This window comes from Caretta caretta, chromosome 1 (genome assembly GCF_965140235.1).
Source record: "Caretta caretta isolate rCarCar2 chromosome 1, rCarCar1.hap1, whole genome shotgun sequence".
Classification (NCBI taxonomy): domain Eukaryota; kingdom Metazoa; phylum Chordata; order Testudines; family Cheloniidae; genus Caretta; species Caretta caretta.
The window spans coordinates 194,265,815-194,283,024 of NC_134206.1; the positions used below are offsets into that span (position 1 = coordinate 194,265,815).

General features: G+C 44.5%; 1 protein-coding gene across 1 annotated transcript in view; it reads left to right on the top strand.

Moving 5' to 3' along the window:
* Positions 1-17,210, top strand: part of GUCA1C (guanylate cyclase activator 1C) — a 42,482-nt gene that overhangs the window by 14,479 nt on the left and 10,793 nt on the right. Inside the window, exon 2 of the mRNA XM_048835700.2 lies at positions 15,966-16,115. Coding sequence (XP_048691657.1) covers positions 15,966-16,115 — 150 coding nt within the window. The remainder of the gene's footprint in view (positions 1-15,965; positions 16,116-17,210) is intronic.

A 17,210-nucleotide genomic window follows, 5' to 3' on the forward strand; every position in this document is an offset into this window, starting at 1 on the left:
AGCTCCTGAAACTCAACACAAAGTTTGTTTCCATCTTTGTAGCAATAAAGGGAGTGATCAGATTCAGATTGTGGGCTGTTCTAATCTATTATTAATTATTTGTAAATTTATATAACAATATTTCCTAGAAGGCTCAACCAAGATTGGACCCCATTTATTTAGGCACTGTAAAAATGAAAGCTGGTCCAATTTTATTTATATATATAATGTGTGTGTGTGTGTGTGTGAGAGAGAGAGAGAGAGAGATATTTTTGGTATTGAGAGATGTGGTTTTGACGACAAGCATTTTGCGGGGAAAAATTTCTAATGTTTCCATTTTTAATTTCAAAACAAAGTTTTACCAATTCAAAGTTGGTTGAAAATTATCATTTTGAAAATGTGCAAACATCCCAGTTTTTTTAACTTTTCCCAATTTTTTTCACTGGGAAACAGGTTTTTTAAAAAGTGAAAGGAAATAAGTGGGGAAAGTGTGTGTGTTTTTACTTTACCCCTTACCTTATTCCAGGAAAACCCTTTTTTATCATGCTTTTCACTACCAAAATGAAATGGGACAATGTCAAATGTAATGAAAAATCTTTCATTTTTTTGTAATTTTTTCCAATATAGTCTTTGTGTATTGTCACTGGCACTGTTGGAGCTCCCTAAGGCAGGCATTTTTGCCCAAGGTTCACTTCATGGCAGTGTGTAAGTACTAAAAATTTGCCTGACTGACTGCACCACCATTCTAAAAATAAATTCTGAGCACCACAACACAGTTGCTCTTTTTTCTCCCATCTGGGGAACAAAATCATATTTGTTAGAATTGTCAAGCTTTAAATCTACTCCCACTCAAAACTCTAGAGTATGATTCCCACTCATCCCTAGAGAACCACCCTGCCTTTGTCAAGCATGCTTCACTCCTTCCAGTCTAAGTGAGAGTGGTTCAGTGCTTTCTTTTGACTATGGTGGCTCAGTGTAACTCAGGGACTCCCTTGGTGCAACTGGCAGAGGACATGGGGTGCACAGGGTTTTACAGGGACCTGGGGTTGGATATCTGCATAATAGTTCATGGAAGGGTGGCATGTGAGGGTCACTACAGAGAGCCAGTTGCTCCCTGGTTGCCACAATAATTGTGAAATGTATGTATGGGTAGTATTTAAGAAGCTATGTATCTATACTGAAATCTATATATTTTTAAGGTCCGGGAGTTAAGGCAAGTCACTGAGAGGTGACATACCTCGGACATGTTTCTTTCAGGCAAGAGGTAACAGACACCTATCTCCCTGTCAGGCCTCTTGTGTATTGGGTATTTTATTCCGCACACTATTTGCCTACTTAGCCAAGGACTAAATAAGAGATTGTGAAATTGATAAAAGAGGAAATCTACAGAATGGGAAAAAAAAAAAGCAGGGAGCGGAGTCCCCTGTTTATGAATAAAGACCAAGGATTGTTCTATTTTATCTTGATGTGCAAAGGAACACACTAGTATCTTCACCTAGGAGGCAAGCTGACAGCATGCTTTTTCATGAAAGGAGGATCACAGGCAACCCTGGCTATAAAGTGGTGTAAGGATTTTGGGTGAGCATTATGATACAAGACAGATGAGTATCTTGTTAATTAAGTCGAAGCTCTAGAATGAGTGTTATGCTTTTATTTTATATATAATCATGGGTTTCCAATACTTGCTATTACTTAAATCTCTAGGCTTTGTTAAATAAACTTGTGTTTATAGTGAGATCAAATATATCTAAGTGCTGTGTATTGAGCATAGCAGTGATCGGAGGTGTAACTGGTAAGCTGGGGTGTATTGCTTCTTTGGGAACAGCAAATCTGTGAATACTGTGAGTGTCCAGTGGCTGGACACTTCAAGGAGATGCTTGGAGGACTCAAGGGAGCCTGTTACCTGTAGAGTAACAGCAGGGCTTGCAAGGCCTAGGAAGGGACTGCTTGTGTTGCCTGTAGCCAGTGGAGTTGAGGAGCTGACCCACAGTGGGCACAGACAAGGTTTCCTTGCACTAGGGGCAGGCAGTAGTGATGTGTCTCACAACCCTGGGTACCCCTGCAGGGTATCACAGGCAGACTGGTAGCCCCTGTGAATGCTTGAAACGCATCAGAAAAGTTTTTGCCATCTCTGTTGGATTTTTAGAAGAGCTGGAATGCCACTAAATATAGCTTGCTACTACACAGTCCTTAATTCTCCAATTACTGATTATAGATCATTTATTATATAACAGTATTACAAACTTGCTGGCGGCCCAGTTGGATGGGTGTCTCTTACCATATTTATGAATTGTAATAACTTTGGCATTTCTCTATTCATTCAGATGTTCTTTCTATTACAGGCAACTTGCTTCATGACCCCCAGATTAGCTGTAAACCTCAGACAGTTAGTCTAAGTTATCAGAATCTGATACTTGGCCAGAGCAAATATTTAACCTCTTCCTTCTATTTTATGAGGTTTCTTAATAAGTGGTTAAAAAGGCACGGGGGTGGGGTGTGTTAGTAGTCTAAGCCTTGGATTTGAAATCCCTAGACCCTCTAGATTTACAAGTTTATCAGCCTGGTAGAGTCAACTCAACCCTTCTGCTGTAGCTAATTAGAGTTCTGTGCAGTTTACTGTATAGGAATCCTTCAGATTCAAACTTAAAAGCAAGATCCTGTTTGTTCTGCATAGCCCCTTAACGAGCCCATGGTACTCTTGCTAAGAGTGAGGGTTCACCATTAGTGTTCCTTGCCAAAATTTCCCCTCCCCGCATTGCTAAGCAGTGGCAGAGTGCAACTGGGGTCAAGGGGGAAGTAAGGGGTCATTGGTAGTGCTTGCCTATCCAATGGGTGTACTCCGCTGCCATAACCTCCCAGGGGGAGGGGAGAGAAGGGAGAGTAAGGGAGAAGCAAACGTGCCCCACGTTCACCCCACGGGGTGGCTCCTGTCTCATGGCACTGGCCCCAGCTCCCTATTCTGTGTGTTGTGACCTAACCCGTAGGGTTATAGCACCCTTCAGGTTTGGCCCGGCTGCCCCTGTATCATGACACAGGGGCAGCCAGACCAAAGTGAGTGCTGTTGTGACATAGTGCATGAGGTCACAGCACCGTGCATGAGGTCACAGCACTGTGCATGAGGTCACAGCACCGTGCCTGCGGTGGGCCCCATTGCCCTGCCCAGAGTGGGAGGCGGGGCCCAGCCCCGTGGGGCAGGCTCGCTCACCAGTCTGTTTGAAAATTCATACCCTGGCTGCATGGGGTTACCAAATCGAAACTGAAAAAACGGGACAGGGGGTGGGGGGTAACAGGCGCTTGTATAAGAAAAAGTCCCCAAAAACTGGACTGTCCCTTTAAAAACAGGACACCTGGTCACCCTAGGCTGCCCCTCCTGTCAATTGCGTAATAGGTTTGAAGAGGCCCCACACCGGGGTGAAAGTGAGCCGGTAGGGGCCGGTACTGCCTACTGGTAAGAACCCGCACCAGCCCACTTGGAAGCGTTGCCGGGGCCTGCCCTGTCGGTGCCCGTGCTGGTGGGGTCCGTACCGGCTGGGCCACCGCCCGGGGGAGGGGGAGCAGCGACGTTAAAGTGCTGCTGCGGCAAAGGACCCTGCAGCCCTTTAACGTTCCTGCCCCTTTAGGCCCCCCGGCGGGCCGGGGGGGGGGGGGGGGCAAAGAGAGCAGCTGCCCTGGGGCCGGCGATTTAAAAGGGCCTGGGGCTCCGGACGCCGCTGCCGCTACAGCAGCAATGGCATCCGGAGCCCCGGGCCCTTTAAATCAACACAAGAGCCCCGAATGGCGTGGGCCAGCCAGACTGTGGCTAGGGGATGCTGACGCCCCTTCCAGGGGCCAGAGCCACCCCGCCCCGTACTGGTAAGTGGCCTCGGTTACTTTCACCCGTGCACCACACATACACCTAACCACACCAGGCCTGGAAGGCGGTGGGACAGTCGCCATCCCTGTTAGTTCTGCCACTGCTATTAAGCAGTGTGCTTTGTGCTAATTGGTTGCCCCCCCCCCCCCTCAGTTGTCTGCATTTCAGTGGCACTGCTTTTACGTGGTTAATAAACTGCTTTGGGATAGAAGGCACTATTCTAATTCTCAAATTATTACTGATGTACACAGCTTTGATAGTACTGGTCGAATAGAAACATCAGCCCTCACATCTAACCTGCTTTATGTTCATTCCGATTCAGTGCAAACCTGAGTCTCAGCCCTGTTAAAATCAGTTGTGCATTCGCAACATCGGAATGACTGTTTAAAGTACTTGCAAATAAATAAATTAGAAAGAATTGTTTGAATGGCCATTGGGAGGGCAACGTTTAGAGCTTTTAAACTAATTCTGAGGATTCTCAACACTATTCTAGATACAAAAGGATAATGTTCTTGTTAAACTCCTGGTGCTAGAATATTACCTAATTATCGTTTCATAATGTCATAATTCCTTTAGTGCCCCATTTTTTTTGTCCAGGCCACCGAGCTCTGGTGAGTGACTAACGAGAACAGCCGCCAGCAACTGCACACAGCTGACATTCTAAAGCAATATCCTGTCATAAAAGGATGAAAATAAATTGCCCCGTTCCTTATGAGATGCAACTACTACTGAACAAACCCCATTTAAATACCTCATCAGCCTTGCCAGCTGCACACTAATGTCTTCTCATTACATCCAGAGCAAGAGCTTTTCCTTTTGCATTTAGTGTGATTAATCTGTCAAATTATGTGCATAGAAATGCCTCACATAATCTGGTTTTGATACAGATGCCACACAAAATCCTGAAAGATTGTGTATCATTCCCTTCAGCAGAACCACCATATAATTCAACTAAGATAATTAACTGGAAGTAAATAGTGCTCCTATTTAGCCTTTCAGTATTAACCTTTGTTTAGTAACTAATTATTTAATTTCCTTCTCTCCACCCAATTTTTTTTTTGTGGTTTCCAACCCAAAACATGCCGAATTTGGTCACTTCAATTTAATTTTGCTGGGAGTTTTTAAAGATATTTGAAAGCCAACTCAAAACATAACTCCCCCGTCTCCAGTTTTAATGTCTGCTTTCTTCAATGCTGTTTAGAGCTGAACAGTTCTCGGGGGAGCAGGGGAAAATGTCCACCACTAATGCCACACACATTGAGGAGTCTCCACTGACTCACTTGAGGAACTCCCTCAACACATGATCTGTTGACCGTCTCTGTGGGGCTTTTAACCCTGTTATTATAGTGAGTAAGGGACTGGGCCTGGGAATGAAAGCTCCTTCTCTAGCATGGCAGCACAACGCATGTTGAAACCTGCTCTAAGAGGCAAAGGTTGCTTAAAGGAGGTGATGTATGTGGAGCAGTGGAACAGAACTCTGCTCAGTATAGGGATATTTAATAAAAATCAGGAAGTTGCCTAATAAGGGTAACCGCTTAGACCAGTTTCACTGGACTAGTTACAGTGCTAGCAAGTCCACATTTTTTTTAAGTTTTATTCAAATGCAAGCTTCTGGTGTTATTGTAGGGTCTATGTTGTGACAGTGCATTGAGAAAAATTGCATAGGAACTGAACAGTAAAAACTGGACCCAAGAAATAAGTTTTTGGTATGTGAAGTTGCTCATCTGTACTAGAACTAGATGTTGCTGGTTTTGTTTTGTTTTGTTCTGTCTGTTTTATTGGTTAGTTTTTTTGTGGGTGGGGAAGGGAGAAGCTGGGTGTTTTAGGTCAGGGATCCATTTTATCTGAATTCCCATGTTTATTTTGTGCAGCTGTCTTAAATAAAGGGGTTTGGTCTTCATTATCTCTAGAGTTCAGTGTTCATGAAAGTAGCTATGCTGATGTTCCGGTTTAGCACAGTAGAGCTGCCTCTTTGTCACCTTAAAGGAGTGTGATGCTCTCCGTGGGTTGCCAGGTTTGCGAGGCACCTCACCACCTCCTGCCTTTAGCATGATGAAGTCTTCTCTGTGCCTGTCCTGGATCAGCTCCCTGAAACCGCCAGTTCTCTCTGTATTGGTAATGATAGGCACACACCAACCCTGCAGTGTCCAGCCCCTTATCCACAGAACACTTACAGAATTAAGTGACCTGCAATTCCCAAGGGAACAGTACACACCAGCTTGTAAGATTCAACTCAGGACCATCACTGTGCTTAACACCACAGCACCTAGACATATTTGTCTTGAAAACAAGAATAAATTCATAATCAAAGAACAAAGACCCAAGTGCTAGTGAGTAAGAAATTTGGAAACAAATGGTTACATGTAAAACAAAATAATAACACACTTTCTAGAGACTAAACTTAACTAACAGGTTAACCTCCCACTTAAAGAAGCTTATCTCACCCGAAGTTCTTGCCATCTTCAACCAAGCCTGGCTGAGATCCCTATTTCCATCAAGCAAACTCACTGTCCTTTTACTTCCTAAGTGAAGGGAGCCTTTGGTACCTTTTTTGCCCCAAAATATAGTAGAGTAAGCCTTTGATCTGCACCCCCAGACAGGGATCCCCCTCTCCTGCTGTTTCTCTCTTCCTGTTAGTGTCTTTCTGAAGTTCCCATCAGCTCTTCAGTAGCATTTAACAGAAAATGCTAATAGTTGCCCATTGTGAAAGAGACAATACTCAGTGTACATGTAAACAGACGGCTGAACACCTCTTGTCTGACAGAAACCCTGTTTTTCGTCTTTGCTGGTGACCGGTCCTGAGAAACAAGCTGTAAGAAAGATCATATTTTCAGGATATCTATTTAATTCCTTACACAACATTCGTAAATGCGTTCTGCGATGGTATTGACGACCAGTGTGACACCAGCTTTTGAGATCTCACATGACACACATTGGGGAACTAGACTGTAGATGTCAGACCCAAGAGATCTTTGTAACTCCTCTGAACCCCCTTGCCAGTTGGCATTAAGAGGTTCTTGGGTTACAGAGAGGCTGGTGCACAGCTCCTACGAATTTTTTTTTCTTCTCTCCACTACTTCTCTGCATTTATACAGGCCTGGGCCCATGGCCTCCCAAGAAGTTAACTGGAAACAAATTATAATCATTGTAGGATTTTTGCCTAATTTTCTAGTGCTCTTTCCTAAAGTTGTACCCATGCTTAGAGCTGTGACCAGAGTAGTCAAAAAAAAAAAAAAAAAGTCCCAGTGGTTAGTGAGTGATAATGGGCTCCCTGTTGCCCATGTCCTAAATAGAAAAAACAGCTTAACTCTTTCCCATGGAGCCTCAGAGTTAGCACAGCAAGTTAATTTTATATAAGTACCGAATCCCCACTCCTGTTTGGAGTCTCGTCAGAACAGTTCTATTTTTTGTTAATCAAGCCCTGATACTTTAAAAAACCTCAAACAAAAACAAAATACCCCAAGCCTGCAATATAGTAAATATACAGAAAACGCTCACACTGCCTCTCAGTCACCAGACCAGACTGGTAGAGACAAAATCTATCTTTTGAGAGACTGTTAGGTTCGGTGATCTGTGTAAAATGTATTCTCAGCCCAGGTCCTAGTGGGCAGATCCCCACATTGCCAAATTCCTGTCAAGGAACCCACTAAATATGGACAGGGTTTAGGACTTGGGGGGAAATTTTGTATTGCTACTTTCTTCCTTGTATCTGTTCCAGAGATCAATACTCCAGCTGTTTTCAATATACAAAAAAGCAATTCTGTATATGCTTTGTTAGAATGACCTTTTATTGTGCATTAGTATATGCTTGCTCTGAGACCTGTGTGTGTGTGTGTGTCTGTCTGTCTGTCCACTGTAACATAGTATCTGAAGTAGGGAGGGGGCCTTCGCTCTATTTAAATATACCATCCATCTCCCAGGCTCTCAAGCAGGCAACTTTCACCAACACTGAGTTCACTTAGCAAACTGTTAAGAATCAGAATTTAGGAATAACTTCAGGGTTTTTTTTCTTTTAAATGCACCAGAAGTGCATTACTAGGAGCATTAGTGAATCACAATTGGCTCTAATTCACCTAATATATAAACCCTTTACCACCTACTGTGTGCTGGGCCACAGATATTCACAGAGTGCCTACTGTACCATGTGAAAGTTGCATAGACTTTGAAGAGGTACATCACGCAAGCATTTGGGCAGTAACTTGAACGGCTCTAGGGCAGCAAAGGAGTTTTGATTAGCTATATTTAAAAAACACACACACACATAACGCAGTGTGCATGCAATACCCACAGAACTGTCTGATTCAGCATATGTCACCACTGCATATCTGGTGTTACCATTCCTTAATGTACAACTGCCAGGCGGTCGGATATTGTGGTGTTGAGCATGGTATACGAACCTATTAGGAGTAGAATAGAATAGAAAGTACCCTTTAACGAGGGAAGCTGTGTATATTTAAAGTGATGGCTGAAGATTGTGGCTGCTGAACTGTAGTGAGGTGGTGTACCCTCCCTCGGAGACTAATGGGGAGGAACCACTCTTCACCCCTGGTGGGCGGAGCCAGGCAAACCATGCCCCTGCACCAGAATCAGAGGGGCAGGACAGGAAGTTTAAAAGGTGGGCCTACAGCTCAGTTGTGAGCGAGCCAGAAGAGGGAGCAGATGTCCCTCACCCGCTGTCGAGCTCTCTGCTGGAGGCCGAGCTCTATAGCACCAAGGACTCAGAGAAGGTGCCGGGACTACTGGCTGACCAGTACCTAGAGGAGCTACTGGGACTGCTGCTGGCCATGGACCCCAGGGAGACAGAGGAACCCCGGGAGACACATGTACACTTTGAAGGGATAGTAGGAAGTAGTCCAGGGACACCAGACAGTCCAGTTGTGTTGCCAGAGTCTAGGTCAGCGTGTTTTGGAGGGATTCTCGCTGACCCAGTGGCAGAACCCTCCGCTGCTGTCAGGGCCCTGGTCTGGGTCACCTGATTGAGTAAAGCAGGCCTGTGTCCTCCTACCTCTCTTCCAGGCCCCCTCTTTTGGGGGCTGGCAGCCTACTCACCCAAGGCCCGCAGTCCTACTCACAGAGCCCTTAGACTGCTTATTACTTTGCCCTGCCCAAGGGCCCAGAGCCTTTAGACTGTTAATTCCCCTGTTGAGCATTGCACTTATAGGCACAACGTAGTGAGGTGGCATGTCCTCTCTCTGAAACTGATGGGGAGGAATGTCCACGGACCTCTACACTTGACGGAGAACATGAATAGCTCCCCGACCCCTGAAGTAAGGGGTTTTGCTGTGCTACCAACCCATGATGAGCTCAAAATGACAGAATGGAGGTAGACAACCTGATGAAGTGGTGGACAGAGAGGCAGCAGCAGGCAGCCCAGCTAGAGTACTGCGTCTGGTTTTGGGACCCTCACGACAGAAAGGATGTGGAAAAATTGGAGAGAGTCCAGTGGAGGGCAAAGAAAATGATCGGGGAGGGGGGGAGGCACATGACTTACAAGGACAAGCTGAGGGAACGGGACTTCTTTAGTCTGCAGAATAGAAGAGTAAGGGGGGATTTGATAGCAGCCTTCAACTACCTGAAGGGGGGTTCCAAAGAGGAAAGAGCTAGGCTGTTCTCAGTGGTGGCAGATGATAGAACAAGGAGCAATGGTCCCAAGTTGCAGTTGGGGAGGTCTAAGTTGGATATTAGGAAAAACTATTTCACTAGGAGGGTGGTGAAACACTGGAATGGGTTACCTAGGGAGGTGATGGAATCTCCATCCTTAGAGGTTTTTAAGGCCCAGCTTGATAAAGCCCTGGCTGGGATGATTTAGTTGGGGTTTGTCCTGCTTTGAGCAGAGGGTTGGACTAGATGACCTCCTGAGGTCTCCTCCAACCCTAATCTTCTATGATTCCAACAAAGCAGCAGCTAGTGCAGCAATTGGGAGCAAGCAGCAGCTGGTGGCCGAGGGGCTGGGGGCCCAACAGCAAGAACAGCAGCTGCAGTGCTTCCAGCACCTTGCAGCCCTGCTGCCCAATCCCACTGGCTCCCCTCCTGGAGAAGTAACAACCCCGGATGCCCCAGCGATGCCTGTGCTGCTCAAGAAGATGAGGCCCGAGGATTACCCAGAAGCCTTCTTGGTGACTTTAGAATAGGTTGCCTCAGCACCCAGGTGGAACCCAGACCAGGGGGCCACCCTCTTAGCCCCCTACCAGTGAGGGACAGCCCAGGCAGCCTATCATGGGCTACCAAATGACAAGGCCTGAAACTATGGGTGAGTAAAGGTGGCCATACTCGATACCTTGGACATTACCACAGAGACCTTTTGGGATGTGTGGAAGGCTTCTCTGGTCCCCCTACCAGTGGTCAGGATCCCCTTTGAGAGGGTTGCAGTGGACCTGGTGGGACCCCTCGCCAAGAGCATCTCCAGGTTCTGCTATATTCTAGTGATTATGGATTATGTCACCCGCTTCCCCAAGCCCATCCCGCTAAGGAACGCCACCACTCAAACTATCGTGGTGGAAGTTTTGAAGATCTTCATCTGGGTGGGCTTGCCCCGAGAGATGCTTACTGACCAGGGAGCAAATTTTTCATCCCAGCAACTCCACCAGGTCTGCAGGCTCCTGGAATCAAGAAGCTGCAGACTTTGGTCTATCACCCCCAAACTGATGGGCTGGTCGAGCAGTTCAACAGAATGCTGAAGGACATGCTCTGCAAGTTTCTACCCAGGGGCCTGCACCAGTGGGACCAATTAATCCCACCTTTGCAGCTCACCATGAGGGAGGTGCCATAATCCTCCACAAAGTTCTCACCCTTCGAACTGCTGTATGGTTGCTAGCCCCTGGATCTGCTCAACCTAATGTGGGAAACCTCGGAACAGACACTGTCGCAGGCCTAGGGCCTTCTACAATATATGCTACAGTTACAGGATGCCTGGCTCGTGCCAGAGACCTGGCAAGGGAGAGCTTCCAGGCTGCCCAGGGGGACACAGGTGAGAACATACAACAAGGGAGCCTGGACACAGGCCTTTGAACCCAGTGATTGGGTTCTCCTTTTACTTCCCTTGGAGGAGTCAAAACTCCTAGCCCAATAGCAGGGGCCATATGAGGTAATTCGCCAGATGGGATCGGTCACCTATGAAATCCGGCAACCTGACCGATGGACGAAGTGATAGCTATAACATGTCAATCTCCTGAAGCTGTGGTGCGAATGGGAAAGGCTACTGATTGCCCCATACCTCCCAAACCGGACCTGGGTCCCCAGGTCCCTGGGACCGCTGATTCCAAAAAGCCCCTACTCAGAGACACCCTCACATAGGAGCAGCAAAAGCAGGCCCTATGCCTGTTGAAGGCATTTCCCAGGACCTTCACGGCTTTACCAGGCCAAACCACCCTCGTCGGGCACACCATCCTGACAAAACCAGCAGAGGTAATCCACGAGGTGATGTGACCCCTCCCGCGTTGAATGTGGGAGGTGCTAGAGAAGGAGGTCCAGGTGATTGTGGACCTAAGGGTTATTGAACGTTCACAGAGCAAGTGGCACAACCCCCTAGTGCTCGTCCCAAAGCTGGAAAGGACCCTTTGCTTCTGCATCAATTTTCAGAAGGTCAATGCCTTTTTCAAATTCGATGCCTACCCAATGCCCCAGATTGACAAGCTGCTCAATTGACTAAGAGAGGCCCAGTACACCCTCGATCTCATCAAGAGTTATTGGCAAATCCCGCTTGATCCAGGATCAAGGGAAAAAAGAGCCTTTGTCACCTCAAGCAGACTCTATCAATTCATCTTGATGCCCTTTGGCCTTCATGGCACCCCTGAAACCTTCCAGCGACTAATGGGTCGCCTACTCCAGCCCCACACTGAGTATGCCACCACTTATCTCGACGACGTTGTGGTATAAAGTCGCCACTGGGAGGACTGTCTAAAGCATGTAGCAACTGTTCTGAGGGCTCTCCCCAGGGAGACGGATAAATACTAAATACTAAAAATAGGGGTGGGGTGAGGTGAGAGGTAATAGGCGCTGATATAAATACTACCATGGGATGATGCTTAAGGGATAGATACTCAAGAAATGCTCATTTACTTAAGGCTATCCCTGACAAAAGCATCTCTATCCCTCCCTTCCTCTGGTACACTTGCTGCTCAGGCTAAGATGTGGCTGAAGGTCTTTGCAGGTCTTTTAGTTTTTGCTGGTCAGGCATGATTAGCTACATTGGTTTCAGTCTCACGGTTAGCCAACCTTTTCATCTTGGCCTGACAGCCCATCATTACTTGGGGAGTGGGTGGATGTGCACATGACAAATCAGCACATTCTATATCAGCATCCTCTAGCCCAGCATGCTAACAGATTAGCTAATAAACTTTCTCAACTGTTGACACTTCAAAAAAAAGTCAGAGAAACACCCATGGAACCAGAATACAGGAAAGACACAGATGTGATACCATTCTCTCTCTCTCTCTCTCTCTCTCTCTCTCTCTCTTTTATTTTGGTTTTTGGAGAGAGGGAAGAAAGTAGATCCTGGTAATAACTGCTGAGTAAGCCTAAAGTTTATCTGTAGTTCTATGAGAAATAAGCAGCATGAACTTCTCAAAAAACAACAGTGCCAGACACATCGGATCACTTTCTTAACAGAATTATACAATTAGAGGAAAAAGGTCATGCACTCAGTATAATAAATCTGGGTTTCAGTAAAGCATTTTATAAATTGTTTCATGAAATCACACTTGAAAAATCAAAATTCAAACTGGTGTGAACAGGATACTGCCATGGAGACTGGTCATTGTCCAAAGAATCTCATACAAGAGGTTTTGCTATCTGACATATCAAATTCTGGAGAGGTGTCCAATGTCATATTGTTAGGTTTGGTATCAGGCTTGGTCTTAACACCTTCATGCAATGGCTGGCAAATTTCACTGACAATCTGTTTATCCCCTAACAATGAATGAAGAATCTATCTTTATATGATTATTGGAAGGGTGTAAGTGCTAAGCACCATATTCTTATCTATATTACACCAGTAAAAATAATTCCACTGAGTTAATGGAAAAGCCCCTACCACTACAAGACACAGATCCAGGTAGCTCAGTCGCACCTTTTGGGCTTGCCTCTTCCTGGACCAGAAGAGAATTCACACCATATTGGAGTAAGGGTCTGGCTTAGCCAGTCAGGACAGATCTAATCTTGCAACCCTTGGCTGTGGCCAGCTTGGCAAGGTTAAAAAAAAATTTCTGAGCACCTTGATCTCATTAATAGTTAGCTGTGATTCCCAGACGTCTTAATTGACTCATGTGTTATCTGTCTTCAAGCAGCTGAATTACAGCCCAGAGACAGAAGGTACATTTTCACAACTCTTGGTGTGCTTGCCTCTCACATTTTATATATTTGTTTCTTTTTGGAGAAGGAACAGGAAAGGATTTTAATAGACCATAAGAACTGAGAGCCACCACCTACAAGAACAATTTCTATCATTTAAAACTTTCAAGCAAGGATTGTTCTCTTTAAACACTTGAACATTGTCCTCTATTTTCTCCCTTTGTACAGTCTTTTTAAAGAGTTATTATTCATGAACATTATTGTTTCATGTGAGCACTAAATAAGGGTTTTAGCATCTATTAATTGCAAAGTCCTCAACAGTTCAAATGCCTCTTAATGTTCTGGCAATAACTATAAGGTACAGATGATAACCTCTTAAATACCCAGGCAGTCCTTACAATACTGTCTCTCTTTTATTATTAACATGAATATCGGCCAGACCCTTCAAAGGGACATGATTCAGACCCTAGAGGAAGGTCACAAGAAAATTACCCAACTGTGAATTTTTGATATGTGATTGAGATATGACTGGAGTAAATTCTCCTTCAAATTCTGCTTCACTTTCTCCATCTTCAGCACTACTCCATATCATAGAAACTACCAAACTGGCTCAGATCTGTTGACCAATCTTGTGTCCCATCTCTGAAAGTGGCCAACATTCCATGCTGCAGAGGAGGAGCAAAAACTGGTGCAGTAGGTGTGCCATACTGTCTGGAGTGAGCAAGAATACCAACCTCAGGGCAGATCATTACAAACCAGGGCACAAATCCCACACCGATTGTGAGTTCTATCATTTGATTTCACAACCAAGTAACAAGTGTAAACTCCTCAGGCACTATACAGTCTTAACTTAGAGCCACAGACAGTCCCCTTGGGCATTCTGATCTATCTTGCCACCCAGGCAAGCTTAACTCTGTGATAGATTGTCTCTTTTACACAAAAGATCACAAAATATTCAGGTTACTCCCAGTCCCAAAGGACCAGTCACTTACCCCAGGTCAATTTGCACCCTAGATCTCACACCAAAGACATGGCTTGTAGCCAATCCTGTAACAAGCTAACTAAAGGTTTGTTAACTAGGAAAAAGAAGTGAGAGTTATTTACAAGGTTAAAGCAGGTAAGCATACACACGCAAATGAGACACAATCTTAAATTCAAAAGTTAACAGAAGCTTCTATAATAAGCAAGCTTTTAGGTCGTTTGGGGCTAACCCAAGCCAAGCAGCTTGGGGATCTCTTGCTAATGTTTACGAATCTTTGTCCCTCAGAGTCCAGACAGCATAAAGAGACCCTAATGTCTTCTGGTCACCTCAGGGATTTATTATCTCCACCTCCATAGAGCCCAAGCTGATAGGACAATCACTTCGGCACATGGGTGGGTGGTGGGGGAGAATCAACAAAGTCTTTGTTCCACAGTGGGCCGTTGTGGAACAATGGTCCTTCCTGATAGCCAGGAGATAGTACCTCCTCTGAAAAACCAGTGTTTTGCATTAGGTGAAGTTTTTTTTCTATTTAGTTAGTTAACATAGGTTCAGAACAAACATTTTACAGTTATGGAGCAAAGACTGAAGTATCACCTTGTATAGCATGGGCTACAGATGTAGTAAGTAGGATTAATACATGCAGCATCCTACAAGCATTTCGTAAAGTCTAAACACTTCACACATTCTTTTTACACTAATATCTATTTGAACTATACTAACCCACAGGTAAGCCAGACTGGTTTCCAGCTATGCACTTGTTAGTGTTCAGTGAGGCCTGGGCCATTGGCATAGTCTGTCAGCGTCACAAGGCGGATGTTGGCTATTGTCTCCCAGGAAGGTTTCCTCCTAATCCCTAATAAGAAGAGACTGGTTTAAATTCTGAAGCATGAGGTTTTTATAGCCGTTCCAAAATTTGTTAGCTGGAGTCGAAGAGAGATTGGACACTTTTATATGGATAAACAATATCCAGCATTATAGTTAAGCTAAAGTCTTGGCCCCAATGTCCTGTAACAATGACCTCCCACCAAGAGATCAAGTCCCTGCCCTTTTTCCCCGCCCCCAAAGTGAAATTGCCTCTCAATCTCCACTTGTGTCCCCAGAGCTCCAAAATCTTGCAATTGCTAGCCTACATGGCAGTGGAGGTGTTTATGCACTCTGGCAGGCTCTAGTCCTGTCATTCGCTGCTGGGGCAATACTCAAAGCCTTCTGTGTTGTGTCATGACTACTGTTCCTTTATAAGTAGGCAGCAGTCAGAAAACGAACGGGTTCTGGATCTCTGGGGGACTTGAGTGGTGCCACAGCAGGTAAACAGCAGGATGGTGGGACAAAGTTTTATTTACTTATGTTCTTTTTAATAATTCATTGAGGGGGAGAAGGGAAGATACCTGCCCCAACGCTGTTTTGCTGGTGGACTTTACCACACGAACACCACAGGGGCAGGTCTGCTGGGTATGAAGATGTCATTTTTCAGTCACTTTTTCAAAGCAGATACACATTTTAATGAGCGCCATTTTGGATCATTAGTACCAGACATGCTGCTGGAATCCCTCTTTGGGGCATGGAAGTATACTGAGAAGCCATTTTCTGTATTCCATTCCAGACAATGTCAATATCAGCTGCTTAGCACAGAGCTTCCCCATGGCTCACATGGGAGGTTATGATATGTGCTAAGGCTCTTTTCCATATTGCTTTAGACGGAGCTAATGTATTATCCTTTTTAAATGCCATGGAAGATTTTCACAGCAAGGTGCTTTATAAATGAGCTTATATTATATTGTATTAGATGACCTGCTTATGCCAGATTGCTGCCAGAATGAAAGCAGACTTTACTTGTTAAACACCATTTTTTTAAATCTTCTTTAGGATGGATTTATAGACTTTTTGGAGTTTATAGCTGCAATAAATTTGGTTATACGAGGGAAAATCGACCAAAAACTGAAATGGTATTTTAAGCTGTATGATGCTGATGGCAACGGAACCATTGACAAAAAAGAACTCCTAAGCATATTCATGGTAAGCAAGTTATATATAGTAGCAAGTTCATTTAACATAGCAAATTGCCTTTGGTGGAGTGATTTGCCCTGTAGCATAAATGATTCAACTACCGTTTACCAAATGTTTCTGGTTGGAAATGTTCTCGCCATTGTTTATACTTGTTGAGGTACATGTATCTGAGTATTTTATTTCAAGCCTCATCGTACAGGTGTATCGCTTGAGTCAAAGAGAAATACTATAAATCAGTTACTTACTGTGGAGAGATTATTTTGGTAAACTACACTATACAGAAGAACAGACCTGTACCAGCATAATGAATAGAGCTCATCAACATTTTCATAGAACAATGGCCTCTTCTCAAGCTAAACTTTTTACACACAAAAAATGATGCTATCGCAATTTCCCAATTTTTGTTAAATTTTCCACAATATCAACTTTTATTGAAATAATATTCAAAACCGTTACATTGGTTTAAAAACCCAATTATCGGTAAGCAAATCCAGTTTTGGTAAATTTAATGACATTTTGTGGAAGAATCTCAAAACTATTGTGATATTTTAATAAAAATTCAGAAAATTTCATGGAACCAAACAATTTCAAAATTATTTGCAAAATCATTTCCCCATTCAACCAACTCTGATTCATAATAATTTGCATTTAAATAGTTCCTTTCAATTAAAATGCCTGAAGGTGCTTTGAAAACTTATGGAACTGTCTTAAAAACAAATCAAAAGTATAGGAGCACTCTTTACAAACAGGTAGGACAAGTTTCTTGCTCCAAAGAGCATACCATATAAATGAAGACTCAACATGAGTCTTCTCCTGATTCATTGGTGCTGCCACTTAGTGGCTGGTATCTTTCAGAAGAGCTGAGACTCTTTTAAGGGCTACTACCAGAAAGGGGAGATGTGGTAGCTCGGTTAGCCATATGTTGGCAAGATGAAACTTGCTGGAGCTCATACTTCTAAGCTGCTCTGAAGAGAGGGAGAGGAGAGGCTGGCAGGCCCAGATTACTCACTGGTTCCATGTTGAACCTTACGCTTCTCTAATAGAGGTGTTACACCTCTTGTGTGCTGGGGAAACTAAGGTGCAGACTCTGTGAGTTGGCCTTTA